Source organism: Tupaia chinensis, unplaced genomic scaffold (assembly GCF_000334495.1).
Source record: "Tupaia chinensis unplaced genomic scaffold, TupChi_1.0 Scaffold144378_1, whole genome shotgun sequence".
Classification (NCBI taxonomy): Eukaryota; Metazoa; Chordata; class Mammalia; order Scandentia; family Tupaiidae; genus Tupaia; species Tupaia belangeri.
In genome coordinates this window covers 2,638,297-2,661,758 of record NW_006204238.1, presented here as the reverse complement: position 1 = coordinate 2,661,758, position 23,462 = coordinate 2,638,297, and the positions used below count along the sequence as shown (strand labels likewise).

General features: G+C 38.3%; 1 protein-coding gene across 2 annotated transcripts in view; it reads left to right on the top strand.

The window, feature by feature from the left end:
* Positions 1-23,462, top strand: part of GHR (growth hormone receptor) — a 275,628-nt gene that overhangs the window by 103,268 nt on the left and 148,898 nt on the right. For both annotated transcript variants that reach the window (XM_027767675.1, XM_027767674.1), the window contains exon 2: positions 16,443-16,523. In XM_027767675.1, coding sequence (XP_027623476.1) covers positions 16,443-16,523 — 81 coding nt within the window. The remainder of the gene's footprint in view (positions 1-16,442; positions 16,524-23,462) is intronic.

Sequence of the window (23,462 nt, the reverse complement as noted above, 5' to 3'; positions counted from 1 at the left end):
TAGAGAGAACTGAATGACCTTAGGGGAGTGCATCATCAAACTGAGCAGTTATTGCACCTTTCTCTGTATGAGGACATATGTGATGGTTAAAACCTTAGCTCCACGCAGTTGGAAGAGACAAAGTCTTAAATTATTTATTAATTTTTTTTAGCATCCCTTATCAATTATCATTAATTCATTGGACTAGATTATCTCTAAAGTCCCTTTTGGATCCACATTTCTTTTTATTTTTAATTTGCCAGAGGCCATGTGCACCAACCAGAGAGATAGAGAGACAGGAGAGGGAGGAAGCGTCTACCAATAAGGCATGGTCATACTGCAATCTCTTCTCCATTTCTCCATCCTGTTAGATTTGGGGCAGGCATGCACACACATACTTGACATGGTTGTTTTTAAGCCACCAGGTTCAAGACTCAAATCTTGTGGGATCCATCTCTTTTAACCATTAGTTTATGAGACCAAGCCTGGATCCAAATTTCTAGATGCTTTGAAAAGCCCCTTTCCATATGGCCCTATTTCAGTGGTGACTGTTATTTTCCTGGTTAATGTTCAGGAAGACCATCTCAGGCTCTATAATGGCCTTTTAGAGACTATTAGTTTTCTCCTGCTTCCCTAACAAGTCACTAAAAATTTAGTAAACAACTAAAACAACTTCCATTTATTATCTTGCAGTTCTATAGGTGGAAAGTCTGGGCATAGTGTGGCTCAGCTTTCTCTGTGTAGAGTTCACAAGGATGAAATCAAAGTGTCATAAGGGCTGCATTACTTTCTGGAGGCTCCGGGGAAATTTGTTTCCAAGTTTATTTGGGTTGTTTACTAAATTCAGTTCCTTGCCATTGCAAAACTATGTTCCCTATTTCCTTGTTGGCTATCAGTCAGGAGACAGTTTCACTCCGAGAGGCTGTCTGCATTGCATCTCACACTTTCTATGTGGTCCCCTTCAGCAAAGGCAGATCAAGTCCCTCTTAAAATTTCTAATCTCTTTGACTTCCCTTCCATTAACTTTTCATTAACTGACTTTCTCATCTGCTTTTACAGACTCATGGGATTACATTGGTTTGTCCAGATAATCCAGAATAATCTTTCATTTTAAAATCAGTTGATTAGTCACCTTAATTATATCTGCAAAGTCCCTTCACAGCAGTACCTAGATTAGTGTATGATTGAATAACCAGAGATGGTAATCTTGCAGGAGGTTAGTGGGGAGGGGTCGCTAGCATTTTGCCTTCTCAGTATCACTAGCAACACTTTGAAATAATATCATTACTTGAGTGATCATATCTATGGCTGACTGATTTTTATCTATATATGTGCATCTTTTTATTTTTTCATTTTATAGGATAATATTTTTGGCTCCTTCTCACATATAGTAGTATTTCAGCCACTTCACATACATACTTCTCTGTTGCAGGATACACTTATTGACTGATTAAGTGGGGGAGACTAATATTCTCTGTCCCTCCACTCAGTTTAGGAAGTCTCCTTGTAGCAGGTGTGCTTTGTTGTTATAGAATTTAAAATCATAGTGCATTTGGTTTACTTCATTAGTATTTTCAATATTGGCTGCACTTCTGATCACATTTTTAAAAAGGAAAACTTTTAGAGGCCTCTGTAAGACTGACCCACATGGAAAGATTCCAGGTTTGTATCCAGAGACCTCTTTGAGTACTCCAGGCATTTACCATGTGCTCATGATCTGGATCTTGCTGAAGTTGGGGGAGTGGAAATAGGGGAAGGATTATGCTATCAAGATGCTGTTGGGGTACTATCTTTCTGGGTTTCTCTCTCTCTCTCTCTCTCTCTCTTTCTTTCTTTCTCTATCTCTCTCACTCATAGAAAGAAAAGAAAGGAAGGAAAGAAGGAAAGAGAAAAGAAAAGAAAAAGAGAGGGAAAAAGAAAGAAAGAAATATAGGAAGAAAGAAAGGTAAAGAAAAAAATGTTTTAACTGTTAATTCATGGATCCCAACCTAGAAATTCTGATTTATCTGTGGTAAAGCCAAGGCATTTCTTTTTAAAGTTCCCCAGATGGTTCTAATGTCCAGCCAAGGTAAGAACTATTGACATACTTCAAAACACTCTATTTTAGAGACCTGCTTCCCTAACAAGTCACTAAAAATTTAGTAAACAACTAAAACAACTTCCATTTATTATCTTGCAGTTCTATAGGTGGAAAGTCTGGGCATAGTGTGGCTCAGCTTTCTCTGTGTAGAGTTCACAAGGATGAAATCAAAGTGTCATAAGGGCTGCATTACTTTCTGGAGGCTCCGGGGAAATTTGTTTCCAAGTTTATTTGGGTTGTTTACTAAATTCAGTTCCTTGCCATTGCAAAACTATGTTCCCTATTTCCTTGTTGGCTATCAGTCAGGAGACAGTTTCACTCCGAGAGGCTGTCTGCATTGCATCTCACACTTTCTATGTGGTCCCCTTCAGCAAAGGCAGATCAAGTCCCTCTTAAAATTTCTAATCTCTTTGACTTCCCTTCCATTAACTTTTCATTAACTGACTTTCTCATCTGCTTTTACAGACTCATGGGATTACATTGGTTTGTCCAGATAATCCAGAATAATCTTTCATTTTAAAATCAGTTGATTAGTCACCTTAATTATATCTGCAAAGTCCCTTCACAGCAGTACCTAGATTAGTGTATGATTGAATAACCAGAGATGGTAATCTTGCAGGAGGTTAGTGGGGAGGGGTCGCTAGCATTTTGCCTTCTCAGTATCACTAGCAACACTTTGAAATAATATCATTACTTGAGTGATCATATCTATGGCTGACTGATTTTTATCTATATATGTGCATCTTTTTATTTTTTCATTTTATAGGATAATATTTTTGGCTCCTTCTCACATATAGTAGTATTTCAGCCACTTCACATACATACTTCTCTGTTGCAGGATACACTTATTGACTGATTAAGTGGGGGAGACTAATATTCTCTGTCCCTCCACTCAGTTTAGGAAGTCTCCTTGTAGCAGGTGTGCTTTGTTGTTATAGAATTTAAAATCATAGTGCATTTGGTTTACTTCATTAGTATTTTCAATATTGGCTGCACTTCTGATCACATTTTTAAAAAGGAAAACTTTTAGAGGCCTCTGTAAGACTGACCCACATGGAAAGATTCCAGGTTTGTATCCAGAGACCTCTTTGAGTACTCCAGGCATTTACCATGTGCTCATGATCTGGATCTTGCTGAAGTTGGGGGAGTGGAAATAGGGGAAGGATTATGCTATCAAGATGCTGTTGGGGTACTATCTTTCTGGGTTTCTCTCTCTCTCTCTCTCTCTCTCTTTCTTTCTTTCTCTATCTCTCTCACTCATCGAAGAAAAAGAAAGAAAGAAAGAAAGAAAGAAAGAAAGAAAGAAAGAAAGAAAGAAAGAAAGAAAGAAAGAAAGAAAAGAAAGGAAGGAAAGAAGGAAAGAGAAAAGAAAAGAAAAAGAGAGGGAAAAAGAAAGAAAGAAATATAGGAAGAAAGAAAGGTAAAGAAAAAAATGTTTTAACTGTTAATTCATGGATCCCAACCTAGAAATTCTGATTTATCTGTGGTAAAGCCAAGGCATTTCTTTTTAAAGTTCCCCAGATGGTTCTAATGTCCAGCCAAGGTAAGAACTATTGACATACTTCAAAACACTCTATTTTAGAGATAAGAAAGCTGAGGGTAATAACTCAGTTGAAGACCCTTAACTAGTGACAGCTTTGCTACTAGTATTCCAAGTTCTATGCGAAGGAGAAAAATAAAGTTTATGGTTGTTTGAAGAGTCTAGCACTCAGTAATTATGTGCAGATTGAATGTTGAGAAAACTCTGCGATGCTTTGCTTCTTGATTCGGTAGTATGACTTTCTTTCTGAGACTTTAAGAAACTGTTAGATTTTGCAAAGCTCTTCTTTAAAGATCTCTTCTTAGCAGGTTGGCCTGCCTTGTGAGTAATAATGAACATATATGTGTTCTGCATGAGACAGGGAGCTGGCTACCAGAACCTTCACAAACTCTCAGTGTTCCAGAGCTGTACGGTACAATGCAGTAGCCACTAGCCATGTGTAGCTATTGAGCACATTAAATGGATTAACCTAATTAATATGTGCCATGAGCGCAAAATACACACCAGATTTGAAGACTTCATCTAAATAAATAAAGAAATAAAGGCAATGTAAACTGTTTCTTTCATACTCTTTACAATGATTGGACTATGAAATGATAATATTTGGATATATTGAGTTAAATACAATATATTATTAAAATTAACTTTATTCACTTTTTACTTTTTAAATGTGGTTACCGGAAAACTTAGAATCACATGTGTAGCTGGCATTTGTGACTCACATTGTATTTTCATTAGCACTGTTCTTAAAAGTATTTTCTAATAAAGCTATTAACAATGAATGGTCCAAACCCAAGCTATTACACCTACTGTGATCTTGAAGGGTGAAGTGGTACATTGTAAACATCCTGGAGATGAGCGTGACAATGATCTACCCTGTGTTTGCATCTCTCTGGCAGCTGGTCAATCTAGCCAGTGAGACTTCTATTTTTATGTATAGACACAAAAGAAGCAGGGTGTCATGGAGAGAACACAGTGCATGGTTCTTTAGTAATGGGCACAAAGGTAGACGAGGCTACTAAGGCAAAGAGATAAGCAATACAGCTTTTGAAGAAACTGCCTTGTCAGCACTTGAAAATGATCATAATCCTTGATAGGCCCTATGCAATGGAAGACTATGATGTCTGCCTCTCTCCATAATTCAGGTCCAAATGCTACCCTTTTGCTTGCTCTCCGTAGTTTTTCCTGACTCACTGGCACCATAATCATGTGTTTAGTCTGCTTAGTTTACAATTTAAGAAGGACCATGAGAATGTGAAAGCAGGCCTTGGTGACATCAAGCACATCCCAAAGCCTATGTAGAAATACCCTGTCTTTGTGAGTCTGGAAAATTTACTTAACCTCTTTAAACTCCTCTAAACTTTCATTTTCTCATTTGTAAAATGAGAATCTCTCTTACAGGGTCTATGTGAATTCCATGTAATAATAAGGCACCTGGCATATGTATTTATTGGAGCAGATTTTTTGGTGATCATCTACTCTGTGGCAAGCCCAAGACTAGTTGTTAGGAATACAATAATGAGTGAGACATGGTGACTGCCTCCAGTTTTCTCATAGCTAAAAGAAGAGAAAGAGTAGGTGCCCAGAAGCATGAGAACATGAGTAGCCCACACTGAATGGCACTACTATTACATCACACAACCTAGGATTCAGCTTAATTACAAAGTGATAGGATGGTGTGCAGGTGAGAGAACTGAGGCACGTGGCGATTAAATGACTACTCAAGCAAGTCACCAGGTCAGGCAGTATTGGGCTGGTGCCAGGACATGGGATTGCTGACTCCTCTCCTAGTAATACTTTTCCCAGGAGATCACATTGCCTCACTTTGGTTTCCCAACTTGTTTACCTTAAAAGAACAACTTTACGAGGTTGGGCTTGATAAAGAGTTTCTCCCCGTTTTTGCTCCCTATTTTATCAGGGTATGTTAACATGTAACTCTGTCTTTGAGAGCCTGCATTTCTGTTATGTTAATGCCAAAGAAGGCAGGAAAGTACATTTGTTTAAGATATAAAAACCATTTAGTACATTATGACTTATTATGTTAATCATTGTCGGATTATTATTATCTCATCAAGATAACGAATATTTTTGTTGGTAGACTTCAACCTATGAGAACTTATCTCCCATAGCCTATTTATCTCCTTTTAAATGATGTGAAACAAGAACATTTCCATCTTTAAGTATGAAAAAATTCTAACATTGTCAAATTCGTTTTGAATCCTTTCTCATGTTCTATATGATCTATCACTGTAATAAAAAAAATAGGATTTTAAAAAGAGCCATTGTGAGAAGAGAGAAAGAAAGCAACAACACCAATAAGGTTTCCTTTTTCAGGTTCTAGTTCAAATGACTTAGTAGGCAAATGGTGTAAAAGAAAGATACTAAAAGGAATATATATTCAAAAAAGTACCCATGCGATTGGTTTTCTCTTCCATGTAAAAATCACACCTGCATCATGAACCCACAATACACCAAATGAATTAGGCCGGGTGAATTGACAACCATCCGTAGGAAAAGTTGTAGTGAGGCATTGCAGAATCCTAAGTGGGTCCTGTTGAACTTAAACTGAATGCCCCGTGCATCAATTTCCACTCTAAATAGAATAGCCATCCATGATAAGATAGGAAGAGCACCAAGCGTTTGTCCTTCTTCTTTCATTCCCCCTTAAAGGAAGAGGTAGAGACTAAGGTTCCTCTAATCCAGCTGCCTTCTCTGTATTCTCCCAGGAAGAGTACCAGCTTCAAACCAAGCCTCTAATTGTAGTAATTTATCTACCTATTTTCTACTCTAGGAACGTATGATTGACAAAAACAAATTATATGAATGCAGCAATGACAGCATAGAATTTTCTTAGTGATTGGGGGATGGAAATCAGACCCTAGAGTATTTCCCACACAACTGGGCCTTCATGTAGAAGATGTGCAATTACCTGTATACCCATCACAAATGGACAACCATCCTGTCTTATTCTAGGAGATAAACACTTTACATTTTGATGGTTCTCTCCCTTCCTTAGACCCTGGTGTGATGGAAGTGCTTAATTAAGGAATAGAGTCTTACATATGTGGCTGTTTAAGGACACGCTGGCTGATTACCAACTGCCTAGATTTCCATTTTACGATATATAAATGAGAATCTCACTTCCAATATACCCTCATGGGAACATTGTTAAAGTCTGTTTCTCATTACTCAGAAAGACTCTAATAATTGTAACTTTAATAATAATTGTATCTTATTGGATACATATGGAGGTCATATGTAACTACTTTAAATAAATGGAAATGGGGAAGGTATTATCATGTTCATATGAGAAATAAGTTAACTGAGGCTCAGAAAACCAGGATTTGAACTTAGCCCTCTCTGACTCCAGAGCACATTCACTTAACCCCTAAACGTACCTCTATAAATGAAGATCAAGGATAGCATCTGTGGTAGAGGCTAATTTCTATGGACCTGTGAATGTATCTATTAATAATTATTTTTTAAGAGAGATTTTGGCTATAGGGTACATGTACTCACCAGAGAGACAGAAAGTGAGAAAGCATTGCCCAGGGGGATGGCCATGTCGCAATCCCTTTTCCTCCATTCTCCTCGGGAATTTGGGCATACATGCACACACACACCTGGTGTGTCGTTTCGTTTTGTTTTGTTTTGTTTTTAAGAGAGATTTTTGCTATAAGGCATGTGTGCTCACCGGACAGACAGAGACAGAGAAACAAAAGTGAGAAGTCACCCCCCCAGGGAGTCTGGCCACACTGCAATCCCTTCTCCATTCTTCTTTTGAGATCATGGGCACACATGCACAAGCACCTGGCGTGAGTTTCAAGCCATTGGGTCTGAGACTTGAACCACGGTCAGCTAGGTGGGAATCCAATGATGTAACCATTATGCCATCTTCAACCTTTACGTGCACTTTATACTTATAGCAATCTCTATTTAGATACTAAAGCTTCATCAGAAATACTCAATCTGCATTCAGAATTTATAAAATGTACAGTTGAAAAAGTGGATTCACATACCCAACTTGATCAAAATGAACTTAATGAAATAATTAAGATAGCTAGTTAGTCAAAATTAAGCAAACTTTATTATTTTTTTTTTATTGCCAGAGGTTGTGTGTGTTTGCCAGAGAGACAGAAACAGAAAGAGAGAGAAGAGGGAGAGAGGAACCCCACAGTGGGTGTGGTCATGCTATAATCCTGCTTTCCTTTCTCCATCCCATGGGGATTTGGGGCATGCATGCACACACGTCCAACACGTTTTCAAGTTGACAAGACTGGAATTTGAACCTTGGCACTCTAGGCCAAGGAGCTGAGCCAAAGAAACTTAAATTCTTTTTTACTTTCTCAGACATTGTGGCCACATCTCAAATGCTCAATAGCCACATGGGACTAGTGATAACCAAATTGGTCAGCACAGATACATACTGTATATGTTTATTTGTTTTATAAAAATGGAAACCTACTATATATTTAACCTCCAAAAGTCTGTTTTTCCCCCTCACATTCACGCATTTAAAATCCTCATTCTGTATTCACTGGATCCCTGAGATGAGAGCAATCTCAATGAAAATAGCTATTAATATATCATGAAGTTTTCTTCCGTACTAATGGAAAGGAAATAAACTGACCTAAGGCACGTTGGATCTGACCAATTTTCAAATGGCCATTACCATAGAAAGTAGGTAATAGCATGCATTCTGAATGCAAGCTGTTGAAATAAATGGTTGATGCCTATTAGAAGAGGCAATTTCAAATTTTGGATTAGCTTCTTTCTTTTTTTGTGCTGAGTTTTTAGAAAAGCTTCACCAGGAAACAAGCTAGGTTCAGTTTTGCAATATTTTATCAGTAATCAACAGCAGCATCAGAAAGTACACACTTATTAGGTTATCTACGTGGAGTTTTGGTTTTGCAATATAAACAATTCTGATTCTCTTGAGATTTTTTTAAATCGTCTCTTGCATTTCAGAATCAGAATAGCTGGATAGGTAAACCAACAATTCGGGGATGGTATGATTTCTAGTGAATTCAGCTGCCGTGTTGGTAATAGAACTACAGACTTCTAAATCTGTCATTTTACCCCTTCCATGTGTTAATATGCAAACAGCATATTTCTTTTTTTTTTTTAACTTGTCAGAGGGCATGTACACTTGCAGAGGTGGGGGTGGGGGTCAGAATATAACCACCCACCATAGATGTTTTTCAACCTGTGGGGTCTGGAATTCAAATCATGCAGGCGGTCAGCAGTATCAGATACGGCCACTCGCCTCCATGCTACTGGCTGGCCTGTAAACAGCACATTTCCAAGGATGCTTTTTTTTTTTTCCAATTTATTTATTTGCATTCATTCACTGTACATCATTACAGCATACAAAATGAGATTTTCCATACAGAGTACACTGTATATTGTCTCAATCAAGCACATAAACAAACATGTTATTCTTAGCAAATGATCTTCCATTTCTTGTTTTCTGTATGTTTTGCTTTTTTCCCCCATCCTTGGTTCCCTATCTCTTACCCTCTGCCACCTCCTGTTCTCCTCCCACACTGTCTCTGTTATCTATGTTTGCTTTCTATACCATTTTCCCCCCACATTTTATTGAATCACCAAAGACCCTAATCAATCCAAATACCCTCCTAGCAAACACATGTGACACACACATTTCCATGAGCACAAGTCTAACTTTACGCATCCTATAAAGTAGCACCTAACTGGGGCTACATATCCTACTGCAGTCATTGAATAGATATGTTTTTTTTCCTGAAACTTTTTTTTGTAATTCAATTTACATTCCTTCCCTAGGCATCATCACAGCACACAAAATGTGATCTCCCATCCAGTACACACTGCATAGTGACTCAATCATGCACATTACAAAAAAAATAAATTTCCAATTTTAGTTGCTAGAATTATTTCCACCCCTCTTTCTGACCCTCTGTCCCTTCCCACCCTCCTCTCACACCACCTCTAGTGTCCAAAATTGTCCTCCATTCCCTTCCCACCCACATTGCATTGATCACACAATTTCCTACATAACCTGACTACTTTCAAAGGTGAGTTCCCTCGTTACTACTAAGAAAACCAGTTTTAACTTAAATCAAAGAACCGCCAAGGAACTTTGCTTAAAGCCCGGAAACAGGTTAGGATTCTGTTCAAATGGTAGGTGCATGAACCTATCAGTCTCATATACTTTTATCTTCTGTTCTGGTTCAATTTTCCTGATTAAATTCTGGGATATAGTATTCAACTCCAGACTTGTCCCTATGATTAAGTTAGCTACTTTCTCAGTTTTTGGACTCTTATTTCCATGTATCTGCGTTTAGTTTTCCTGATACAGCACATCCTTGAGAACTTCTTGGAGGTCTGGTCTGGTGCTGGTAAATTCTTTCAGGTTTTGTTTATCTGAGAATGTTCTTGTCTTTTCTTCCCACCTGAAAGATAATCTTGCCGGATACAGTATTCTTGGCTGAAACTGCTTCTCTCTTAACACTTGGAATATATTTTCCCATTCTCTCCTCGCTTTTATTGTTTCTGATGAGAGATCTGCTGTTAGCCTGATGGGATGTCCTTTGTAGGTAACTTGATGTTTTTCTCTTGCTAATCTTAGTATCTTGTCTTTGTCTGCAGTTTTGGTCAACCTGGCTATAATGTGTCTTGGAGAAGATCTTCTAGGGTTGATTCTATTTGGGGTCCGTTGTATTTCCTGGGACTGGATCTTTGAATGCCTCTCTAGGTTTGGAAAGTTTTCTTGCAGGATTTCCTGGAATAGATTATCAATGCCCTTATGGGTTTCCTCACCTTCTGGAATGCCAATTATCCGGATATTTGGACGTTTGATGGTATCCAGTACTTCTCGCATATTATTCTCAAATTTTTGTGCCATTTTCTCAGCCTTCATGGTGGATTTTTCTAGGCCAGCCATTTTCTCCTCTACATCTGAGATTCTATTTTCTGAATGATCTAGTCTGCTTTTAATGCTTTCCAGGGAGATTTTGACTTCTTGTATTATAGACTTCATCTCTAGCAGTTCCGTTTGAGTCTTTTGTAAAGTGTGTAATTCCACTTTTAGATCTTGCAGGAATTTCCTCATCTCTTGGAACTCGTCAATTTCTTTCTCCTTTCTCTTTAGCAGTTCATTATCTCTCTTCTCTTCCATCTCTGTTAGCTTAGACATTATGAATGATCTGAATTCCTTATCAGACATTTCCATGATTTTCACCGAACTGCTTGTGGATGAAGAGTTACTCTTTTCCCTAGGAGAAGAGGCATTTTCTTGTTTTCCCATATTTCTTGTGATCCGGCGGTGATTTCTTGTCATCTGATGAATGTTGTGTTTCTTTCAAATTCTTGACGTTCAGCCTTAATGTTCAGGAGCAAGCAGGCAGACGTGATCTAGAATCTCTTTGCCGTTCTATTATGATCGCTGGTGCAGCAGATTCAGTAGATAGTGGGGAATATTTTAACCCTATTAGTATTTGAATGTTTACCTACAGTGCTCTTCGATCGCTAGCTCATTTGTTGGCGGCTGAATTATTAGTAGAAAATCTTCATTCCCTTAAAAATCTAGTTCACAGTAGCCATGTGGAACCTTGTCCTGAAGGCCCGTGGCTTCTTCTGCCGCTAGCTCATTTGTTGGAGGCTGAATTATTAGTAGAAAATCTTCATTCCCTTAAAAATCTAGTTCACAGTAGCCATGTGGAACCTTGTCCTGAAGGCCCGTGGCTTCTTCTGCCGCTAGCTCATTTGTTGGAGGCTGAATTATTAGTAGAAAATCTTCATTCCCTTAAAAATCTAGTTCACAGTAGCCATGTGGAACCTTGTCCTGAAGGCCCGTGGCTTCTTCTGCCGCTAGCTCATTTGTTGGAGGCTGAATTATTAGTAGAAAATCTTCATTCCCTTAAAAATCTAGTTCACAGTAGCCATGTGGAACCTTGTCCTGAAGTCCCGTGGCTTCTTCTGCCTCCAAGGATGCTTTTGACTGCTTTCCCCTTAAATACTTGATACAAATCAGAGGGTGTGGGTGGTTTGGGGTGGTGGTTTATTTTGTTTCTGCCAAATTAAAAACCAGATATGAGCACATTTTTTCCTTATATGGCTTCATATACGTTTTAATATTTTTGATAAAAATGGTGTGGGGCATTTTCGCAAAATTGTTTACTCTTAACATTAAATTTACCTGATACTCATCATCTCTACGTAGCTATCTTTCACATGCAGTAATCATGTCTTTTCTTAGTCTTTGGTTTCCTACTTTCAACTTCCCACTGGGCATTTCTAACATTTTCAGAAATCTTGTAATTGTCTTAAACATTCAAGTATCTGAAACAGTTCATGTGAGTGACCTCTTCCCCCTAAACTCAGGTCCACAGTCCTGTCAGTTGCACTACCGTTCAACCACACTTAACAGTCATTTGTGCTCACCGTAGCCCCCTCACTTTTTTTACCCATTATAGTCAGTCTGTCATTTAGTTCTAGTTTACGTCTCTTGATTCAGTAGATTCAATAGCTGTTTTATTTTTGTTTTGCTTTATTTTTTCCTATTCTAACCTTACATTTTTAGGTATCCTCCTTCTTTTCACTTTTGTGTGCTTAAATTGCCTAATTCTTGAAGTCAAGAACCATGATTTTGATTGCTTTCGCATTAATCTCTAAAGTGCCTTGCACAATTCTACCATGCACTAGTAGTTTGATAAACATTTGCTAATTTTAAATTAATGAAAGTAGAAGCAATTGCTTTCTTTTCCTAAAGTTAGTAATAACATGTTGGAAAAAATATCCTATCTAACCTCCATCTCTTCTGTGTGTTTATGGACTGTTTTATAGCCAAGGAATAAAAGTCAATATAGCATAGACCTATCCACGTCATCTGGAGGCCTCCTCTGTCTACAGAATTAAAACTCATGCCAGCTGGATTACACTGGTTTCTCTCTTCAGGAAGTAGGGGAAGCATTCCAAATGCTTCAGGTGTTGAGGGTAAAAACTGTGTGCATTTTATTATGCAAGAATAGTTGCCCATTTTCCCCCTCCCACAGAAAATTTGGCCATGAGGCTACAGCCAAAAAATGCATAAATATCCTAAGAAATTTAGAGTGGAATTTTTTCCTAGGAAAATATTGCAAGCTTTAAAAACTCAATAGGCTAAGGAACAATTTGGTGGATTCTTCTAAACAAACCTTCCTCTACTTAGATTACAAGTAAAATCTTTTATGGCACGTTGGGTGGACTGCTGTACCTCTGGATTAAATGATGGATATGATAAGTTTGGGTACCTGTGCAAAAAAAGTATTGGGGAAGAGAGATAAGAGACTTTCCCTTCCTTACATCTGGCACATCATATTACATTAAAGTTCCAGACTTTATGTATCAGCATCTGTCTTTTCTTGAGAACATTTAACTCAGCTAGAACCTAACGAAGAATCTTGTCATCTAGAAGCTGCCATGTGGAGCTCTGCAAAGCTAATGGGAGCAGCGTACAATCAAATTGGATGGGAAATCTCCAGGCCTGGGTCATGTACTAGAGCGAATTTTCCAGGAGAGTGAAAAACGGGACTGGGGAGAAATGTTCACATATTGAAATGCTCACATTGTAAGCTAAACAATGTGATTGAATATATACAAAAAGAAATAAATTATAAAAATAAAAATTAAAAAAAGAAAAATAAATAAATAAATAGAAAGAGGCTACTTTTAGAGTCATTCCATTGAGCCAACATCAGTAGAATGGAGAAAAAGGGTTAGATTTTAAGAAAGCAATCAGGTTCTACTGAATCCAACCACATTACTTCATCCTCTTCCTGGCTCCCACTCCTAGTGAGAGTGTTAGAGTTGGGTCCCTATGCAGTGTTATGGTGGCAGGGACTGTTACCATCTCCTATGTAGGAGAAGGATAGTTTTAAATCCTCTTTCTGCTACAGAAGTGTGCGAACACGTTTCTGGTCAATTTTGCTTTGGAGGGGAATGTTCTTTGCTTATTTTGTTTTGTGAGCTAGAGCATATTCTATGGAGATGTGTTTGGCTTGTAAAAGAATTGTGTTGACTGTAGTTTCTTGTTTGGTAGACATGAAGTTCATTTGCAGGCAGCAGCTTTCCAAACTTTAGGGATTGGAGGGGGTCATTTCCTATTCATCTGAGGCAAATGTCACTTGTTTCTGATCCCTGTAAGTTGTCCAAAGAGGTGACTTCTCAACAGGAGAAAGCCCCCTTCTGAGAGATACTAACCTGTTTATATCCTTATTTAGTTGGGAAGCAAAAAAAGGCTGCCTGGAAGTCAGGGCTTCTTTCCCAGATACTAGGTGTGTTGGGGAATGACTAAGTGAACATTGTATACAAAGTCTAGTTCCTCTATTGCCTTTCCACTTTAAAATAAAAAAAAATTTTTTTAAAAACATATCAGGGACTAGATCATGGCACAGGCGTAACACAATAACCTACACAGGGTCCACCCCTCCCCATACACTATCGGCATGACCATGCATGCTTATGATCTGGGCTGGCTCAGGTTAGGGGTAGATCTCAGTGTACCTCTTGGGAGGTACTCCTGCCCTCTTTTTATAGTTCATGAAAAAAGTAAATGAACTTTTTTTTTGAGAGAGAGATTTTTGCTATAGGGTGCATGCATTTGCCAGAAAGAGAGAGATAGAGAGATAGAGAGACAGAAAGTGAGAAATCACCCCCCCCCGGGAGGGGATGGCCATGCCACAATCCCTTCTCCTCCATTCTCCTCTTGGGATCTTCTTGTGCATGCACACACACGTGCCTGGCATGAATTTAAGCCACCAGGTCCAGGACTCGAACCACGGTGGACTATGTGGGAGTCCAACGACATAGCCATTATGCCATCTGCTGGTCCCCAGTAAATCAACTTTTAAAAATCAAATTGAAAGAAAATATCTAGCTACCAACAGAGTGATATTGTTAACCTATAACATGTTCATTTTTAGCCTTTTGTTGTGTATTTCTGGTAGAGGCTTTAAACTGATTCTATTGTCTGTTCACCTGAGTGTATAGTACATAGAGTGAGATACACAGTGATTCATATTAGCGGTGTAGAAAAGGATGATGCAAGGCTCAAAGGCTTCCAGGTTGGAAATGACAAGCATGATGTTGTAATAATGGCAACTTACATTGTTTGAAACTCGTAGTTCACAGTGTGTTCATTAGCACTTTTATGCTCGTTCCTCTCAGTGACTTCATGAGGTAGAGTATGATGGGCCTTCCAATGCATGTGGGTCTGCACGTAGGCATTCAGATGTGGTAAGAAGTTCCGTTTACACAGAGATATTTTTAAAGCAAAAATTTAGTAAAAACATAAAATGATATGGAACAAAAAACAATGTTGGGTCATTCAGGCCATGGCCTGATAGTTAAGTGAGCTGGCTCACACATGCCCAGCTGTGTGGTTCAAATCCTAGACCCAGTGGCTTGAGAAACATGCCAGGCACATGTGCATACATGCCCCAAATCCTGAAAGGAGTAAGAGATAGAGAGAAAGAGATTGCAGCTTGGCTATGACCCATGAGAGGTGTTTTCTCACTTTCTTTCTCTCTCTCTCTCTCTCTCTCTTTATCTCTCTCTCTCTCTCTCTCTGTCTCTCTCTGGCAAACATTTTTTTTAAAAAAGTCTAGAAAGGAAAGTATAAAACACCAGATATTTTATACCTATTCAGATTTATACACTCATTGCTAGAGTACCACATCAGTTGGCCCATGAAAATAAATATTCGTATTCATCATTTCAGCCTGATTAGAATAGTTAGAAAAGGCTTTTAATTGACAACTTTTCACAGTAGTAAAAATGAGGTCAACAGAGACCCTGATGGAGCATGTAGTGTGACAAGGATCAGGTCTACCTGCTTGTAAATAGTGCAATTGTATGGGAATGTTACAACTAAGCTTTAAAGTAGTTGTCATTAGTTGTCAGATGCAGCAACAGCTCTGTGAAAGGCAGTGTGTTGAGTTCATGGTCAACCAGCTCAAACTTGTCTCTAGAGATCCTGGACATGGATATCCTGTTTAATTTTTTCCAGAGAAGCTTATATCCTCCAGCTAAAAGTGTATGCTGACTGTGGCATGTTGATTCGCTTCCTCATTCATTAGACTGAAGACCTCCAAGTCTGGCTGCACCTGGGTTTCTAAATAGCTAGCAAGGCCACAAACTGATCCCTTTTGAGGTCTGAGGTGTTCACATTCCCAGGTTTTTCAGCACCACACACTACTCATAAAACTATAAACCCTCAAGGACACAGTTTGTCTTAGGGAGAACACCTAGGAAGCAGAAATATTTGTTTTCCTTTGCTTCTCACCTTTTGCTTTCCTTCTAGTTAAACCTCCTTAGGATAGTTTAGTAGTATAGCATTTTGGCATGTTAATTGAGCCCTTCTGATCACTGGCAAACAGACTTAAGAAGTGTTACCATTATACTGGGTTGTTCTGTTTTCCTTTTATGGCCTGTCCAGCTCAAGGCTCCATGCTTGGCAATACTGTTAACAAGTTTGTCTATTTCCAGATCATATTAAAGTGAACCACACTGACTGTATTACTGAAGCAGTGCATGGGGGTCATTGCTGTGAGGTGGTTCTATGGCTATTGGCCAGTATGAAAATCTCTAGTGTCTATGTTATTTACTGGGGCCAACACCCCTTGGAAGTAGGATTTACCACAACCCAATGTTTGCACTCAAGAAAAGTATGACAATGTGAGGCATTATGGGCAGTGAAAGATTTACTAGGATTTCTTCTAGAATGATGTTAGCTTATTCATGGCTTAAATGTCTTTCAACAGGATGTCATCATAATGGTCTTCTTTTAATTGTTTGGCTTTATCATCCTCTTTTTTGTGATTGCAGGTCCTACAGGTATGGATCTCTGGCCACTGCTGTTGACCTTGGCACTGGCAGGCTCAAGCGATGCTTTTTCTGGGAGCGAAGGTGAGTTCTGCTTTCCTATTCCCACAACCAGTGTTTTGAAACAACACTGAACTTTGTTATATCCAAATTCTCTGGGTTTTTTAATTAAACTGTAAGTTTCAAAAGGAGCAACCAGGAGATTTATTTTAGCTTTAAAGTCATAAACTAGGAAGACTTTTCTGTGGCTGTTTTAGAAGGAATATAGTATTCGGCTTTGGAATCTGATGTTTTCATATCAAAAATAAATGCTACAAATCATGCTGGGGGCATTTATGTTGCAGGCAAGCCAATTCTCTGGTTCTCAGGCTCTGGGAAAGATACTGAAATTGCACCAAAGGGTTATTAACCTGCAGATCACTCAGCTCATCTGTGACTAAAGATATCACAGTCTATTTCCAGGGCCTAGAATTCAGACCCATTAATCATATTCACTGAGAGGAAATTGCAGGTTTCAAATGAATTTCACCCCTCACTCTCTGGGTGACTACCATTTGGCTAGCTTGAGGAAAGAGACACCTGAAATAGTCAAATGATATACCCAGAAGTCATGAGTTTCTTTGGTCATCCTAATAGTTCTCCCTCCTACTTTATATCTTCTCTTGATGGAGAATTCTCAGTTTATTCAAACATAATTTTCATACCAGAAATAACTGACATAAGGAAGAATACAAGATAAAAGAAAGAAACATTTTTCTTTCCTTTTTAGAGAGAGAGAGAGATTTTTGCTATAGGGTGCATGTGCTTACCAGAGACTCACAGAGCAAGAGACAGAAAGGGAGAGATCACCCTGTAGGGGGATGGCCATACCACAATCCCTTCTCCTCCATTCTCCTCTCAGGATTGTGGGTATGCACAAACATACACACGCACACACACACACCCTTAGCATGGGTTTCAAACCACCACATCTGGAACTCAAACCGTGATCAACTACGTGAGAGTCCAGTGACGTAACCATTACTCCATCTGCTGGTCCTGGAAGATACATTTTCCTATCCAAAAGAAATTTTTTTTTCATTAAGGGGTGGGAGACTTTTTAAAAGATCATCTTGGATACTGGATATTTTTCTCACTTGGGCATCAGTAGAGGAAAATATGGGAGTTGAATTCAGTTGTTGCTTTAAGAGTAGTGGACTTCCTCCTTACCATGCAACTTGTATTGGAAAACACGGTTTAACAGCCGACTTAGCGCCTTAAGATGTCCTCCCTGACCTTCTAACCAAAAATAAATTCATAGTAGTGAGTTACTGAGGCTGACCAGAGTAACTTAGAAAACGAAAAGGATAAAATATGTTATTTTATCTCTTAAAGCAATTTTAAAATATTTATAGAAAATAAGTCATAATTGTTTGAAATATTTTTGGGTCTCTCTGGTGTTATAATGTCAACATTATGCAAGTCAAACATGGAGAGAATTGCAGGCTCTATTTCAGCAGTTTTTCCCATGGCTGATTTTAGACCCTGGTTCTAAGCCAAAGAATTACAGCTGAGATCCTTTGCTGTTCCAAAGCCATGGTGGTTTAATCTCTCCTTTCTTCATTAAGGTGACTTTCACGCCTCTGGGCAAGGCTTCAGGAATTTAGAAAACTTGTGAAATGAGAAGTATGGCATAGGAAACCTTTTTTAAAAATTAGAAATGCATCCCCAGCTGAGAGATTAAAGCTTAAATTACATTTTAGACCTAAAGAACCTGCAAGGACCATCTACTTCAAATCCTTACCTTTAATAAACCTTTGACTTCCTAAGAAGAGTAAAGAAAAAGAAAATCATTAGCTGGTTTGAATGTTTGCTTTTGTTTTGCTTTTCAATAATTTTCTTTTGTTTGTTTGCTCAAGGAGAGCAGAGCATCAGAAAATGCAATTGTTATAGTAAACACGAATCACATACTCTACTAGTACTAATTTAGCAAAGGGAAATTTTTTCTCTCTTCCTCTTTTATTTGTTTATTTTGTTCTTGTTGGGCTAACCAAAATTCCTTTTTTCTTTGGAATGTGTGGGTATTTGATAACACTTCCCTAAAATGGGCCTGGGGATTAAGGAAGAAGGCATATGCTACTTATACAAGAAGATGTAGGTGAACATGTCCAAACATGTGTATGTAGGCTTGTGTGTGTGTTTGTGTGTGTGTCTGTATTTGCTAGTTCTGGCCACTTATGTAATGGGTTCTGCCAGAGTTAGCACATGACACAACGTGGGTCAATCTCAGATGACATTCGTGGGCATGTGTTTCTTTTTCTGCCAGGTTTGGATTATAGCCAAATTACTTTATTTTTATTTTTCTCGCCCATTGTATAAGGCAGACTAAAAATATTGGTGACGAGTTTAAATAAAGAAAAGATTATCATTTCAAAAAGCATTTATCTGAACTCAGTCAGGGAAAGATGTGCCACTGCTGAATCAGTTGTCTTGGAGGCATCACCTGGATGAAAGTTGCCCTGGAGCTGGCAGAAGATGACATATGCCTGGGGAAGGTTGGCATTCGAAGCCTTGAGCAGGGTTTTTCTTGCTTAGGCAGATGAGCAATTAGACATATACTGGCCCTGAGAGGATATTTTTTTATTAAGTCTAATTGCCCTATGGGAAATTTAATGAGAACTAAGCATTGAACAGTGCCATCATTACATTAGCAAGTGTTGTAATAGATGTTCTTGCTCTGTCTTTTGTCATGAATAGGAAGCTCTATATCTGCACCTCAAAGCAGGTTATATATTCTCAGGGAGAACTTATTTCAAAATCAGAAATGATGAGCAATTCCTCATTTTCAGAGAGTTTCACAAGGTTGACCTGTCAACTGGAGGCATCAAAATTGCTGCTCTTAGAATGATGTTGCTAATGAAAAATATGTAGAAAGATCTGATAGATATTGCCTTTGAAAGAGTGCCTGTTATATGAGTGGGTCTTCAAAACTTCAATGGAAAATGTGTATTATGAAAATATTACACATGTATTTCAATTTTTTGCATCAAAATAAACATTAATTTTATTTTTTCATAAACTTTTTAAATTAGGTCATATATCTCTCCTTCTCTACTATGTTGATCAGTCTACAATGAGCATCCCTGTGACCTCCATAACCTAAGGTAGAAGTAGACAAGCCCCTGCCCTGAAGTTCAGTCTAACTGGATCATGAAGAATGTCTAGAAATTAACAGGAGACTCTATGGCTTTAAGGTCTCGATTATGTAATAAAGGTAGAAACTCAGTATGATCTGACAAATCCAAGTAGACTAGAGTAGCTAATTGAACAAAAATCAATATACAGATATTTATTAAGAATTTTCTTTTTTCAAAACTTGAACTTAGGCCTACGAGGCATATAATAATTGTAACCTCAAAGAACAAAAGATCAATTATATATATCAAGAATTACAATTAGCCAGCTGTATATAGTAATTATCAGAATGCCTGAACCATGCTTTAATGGAGTAGTATCAAGGGGAGGTCACCTCAGCCATGGTGAGCTAGACACTTCATAAGGAAGCTGGTATTATTTCAGTGGAAACTGGAATGCTTGGTTAAGATTGGAAAGACTGAAAACAGCAGGAGACCATTACTGGAATAGACATCAGACATGAACTGACATGAACAGACATCAGACATGAACTGAAGTGCACATGTGTTGCTATAAGGTTTACATGAGAACAATTCATTCTCCCTGTGCTACGCAATGAGTGGTTCGATTTCATCAATGTAACATCCAACCAATAACTATTGAGCACTTCCTTTGTGAAAGATGTTGGATTAATTTTATCAGAACATAGGTCTCAGGACACTATATTTATAATTATTCCCTATGGGCATAAACTTAGTTTGGTTGACTTGTTCCAAATTGGGAAAGCCAAGAGGTTGGCAAAGGCATCATGGAATTTGGTGATTTAGTGAGCCTTGAAGGGAGGGTAGTACCTGGAGTAGAAGGAAAGAAAGAGTAGATATATGCTATATCTAGCAAGTGATAATCCTCAAAGTTGTAAGCCAAGTAAAAAGTGCTAAGCAAGTGACGAAGCAGTATTTGTATGTGTGTGTAATGTTTATATCTAGCACATGTAACATCTCATGTATAATTTTGTATACAATATTTATATGTAACATTATACATTCGTGTGTGTATGTATGTATTTATGTATAGGCCTATTAGGCATGGCTTTCTGGCAAAGCACATAATTATCATCTTATCACTCTCAAAATTACCTCTGCAAAGTTATTGTGTTATTCTATACCAGTCAAGGTAAGAACGTTATATTAGGATGCCATGTTCCAAAGGAACCAGGATCTTCCAAATAATGTTCTCTGCATACCTTTCAATGTTTTTCATAAGCTTGTGCAATCTGACACAACACTTAATTGAAGACACTGCTATTTAATTACAGACAAATAGGCAATAATGGCATAGTAGAGGACAGTTTTTCGGTTTTGTTTTCTTTTTAATAAACCTTACTTCACTACAGTTTAAGTTCCACAGAGCTTTAACAGGTTGCCAAGACAGATCATACATATTTCAGACAAATTCTAGAGTCACAATTGCAATTAGTAATGGTAAAAAATATGGCTGTTAAATGTTTTCAAGAATGAACAGATCAAGGCTTTCCATTTACACTGGAAGAGAAGAGGAAAATGACAGCATCTACTGTCTTGACCCTCATTCAGAGACAAGAAATCTTATAGTCTCTTACAATATCATCTCATGCCTTAGCCTGAGTCTATGTACTATGGACTATGTCACCTCTATGTCATCTCTTCATCCTGGAATCACAAATTGGCTTTGACATTGGAGTTCAGCTGGTTGCAACAGATCAGGTTAAGGTGATCCTGGTCATGTCTGTCTAGTTATTGCCAATTGAAAATGTCAACATATCCCTTTGCAGTTAATGACACAAAACAGTCTTTCAGCAAATTTTTATGAGCACGTTTATTGATTCAAGGAAATTTTAAATTTATATTCCTACCTTTTAAGAGCTCATAGTCTAGAAAAGAGAAGTCCAAGAAGTAAACATCATTTTATTGTGATTCTCTTAGGTTATTAGAGTTCTCAGCTAGATTTTTACTTGGAAATAATACTGAGAATAGGATAAAAGAGAGATATGAGTGTAGAGAAAGGCGATGGTAATAGGTCAGGAGAGATGATGTAAGTGTGACAGGGGCTATTTTAAAAAAAGGACACTGGGCAGAGACATGTTAAGGAGACAGAATCATCAATGCTTGGAGTCCAATTAACTTGTGGATTTTTTACTTCAGAAATGGTTGATGCCTTTTAACTCCATTCACTTCTGCATTTGTAATGTTATCAATATCAGCAGTGACTCACTTTTCATACAGTGATGTTCTAGGCAACCCAACCTATAGTACTGAATGAAGTAGGTTTTGGACGGAGCAGCTCTGTATAGGAGGAAATATACTGAGGCTGTATGGTGGCAGTGAAGCTAAGCCACCTGAATTTGCACCATTTCCCAGAACTCCTCCTTGTACTTGACCGGGGTCTGGTCATCTGCTTACTTCTGTAATATGGCTGTGGTGTAGCTTAGGCTACTGTGAAGTCAAAGTTCACAACAGAGACAAAGGCCTGAACTTTCTCCTCATTGCACTCTGGAAACACTCATGACATATCCTGAGACCTTGACAAAACCCAAAATATTTACCATTGCTCAAGTATGTACTTAGCTCATAGAATATGATCACATATATGAGGATTGATTTGAGAACAGCAAAGCTATGGGCTAGATAGTCTGGGAGGATGGTTCTACTTCCATGTGGCTGAGTGACTCAGCCCTACAGAGAAGCTGGCAGTGTGAATAATTAGGTTTATACTTCAGCTAATTAGTAAGTAAAACAACTGGGACCACCCAAGAATAGTCCTAATCTTCAATGTGAAATTCACGCATGCCAATGATAGACTTTCTTTCTAGTCTTCCACCTTCTATCACAACTCTTACAGGGCAAGAGTCAATCTTAGTTTGCAGTCCTCATGCCACTTTGGTTCCATAGCGTAAGCTGGGGCTCCTGATCTAGGGTAGAAAAGAATGAGGTTGATGTAATATATTTGGTGTGTGATACTGGCAAAGAGAATCTATTCATGGATTCACCCAGTTTTCTCCTCTAACTAGAGGCTAACCCAGATTCAGCTGTGCAGAAGTCCATGGCAGCTTATGCCAGTCCAGTCAAGCTCTGCCTGAGATCATTTTCCACGGCAGGGAGCCCAGGGTTCCTCAATCGCCTAGCACCTTTTCCCTAGGAAAACCCTCTCAGGAAAAATCTGTGATTGGTTGTTTCTTTCCTCACTGTGAAGTGAAGTCAATGGATTACCTTGCCAGAACTGGCTCAATTAAACCTCATCCTTCAAATCTGTAATATAAAGTATAGACTTTTTAAAGCCTTCAGCCAAAGGCCCAGCTCCTGTAACTGTCTGAATATCCACACTGACATCAGGCAGAGTCACCAGGAGCTACAATCCCAAGGATCTTCTTCATCATTCATGAACAGCAGATACTATGGTCTTATTTTGGCATTTCTACCAATGCTCACATGGATGTTTAAATATTGTTGTCAGCAATGTCATCTTAAAAACCAAAATGAGACTTCCCATTACTACTAACATGAAGGCAGTGATTATGCATAACATAAACACACTTTGAAATCATACACAATTGATCATAAAAAGATCAATTGATCATAAAAATATCTTCCTGTTGGGAGGAGGTCCTAGTCTTGGAGTTCTTCTTCGGCCTCCACTGAAAATTAGAGTTTTCTCAATTTTCAATTTCCCAAAATAAATCCAGTGTTTTATCCAATTCAGCTATCAAGAATTTATGTTTCTTCTTATGTAACAAATTACCAGCCTTAGGCCTCAACCTTAATAGAGTCTGCGTTACATTTTGACAGCAGGATTATAAGTATTAGAACATGGTGGGTCATGTTCCAGCCCTGTGGGGATGTTTCAGGATTTTTTTTATGGAAACTCTTACAAATA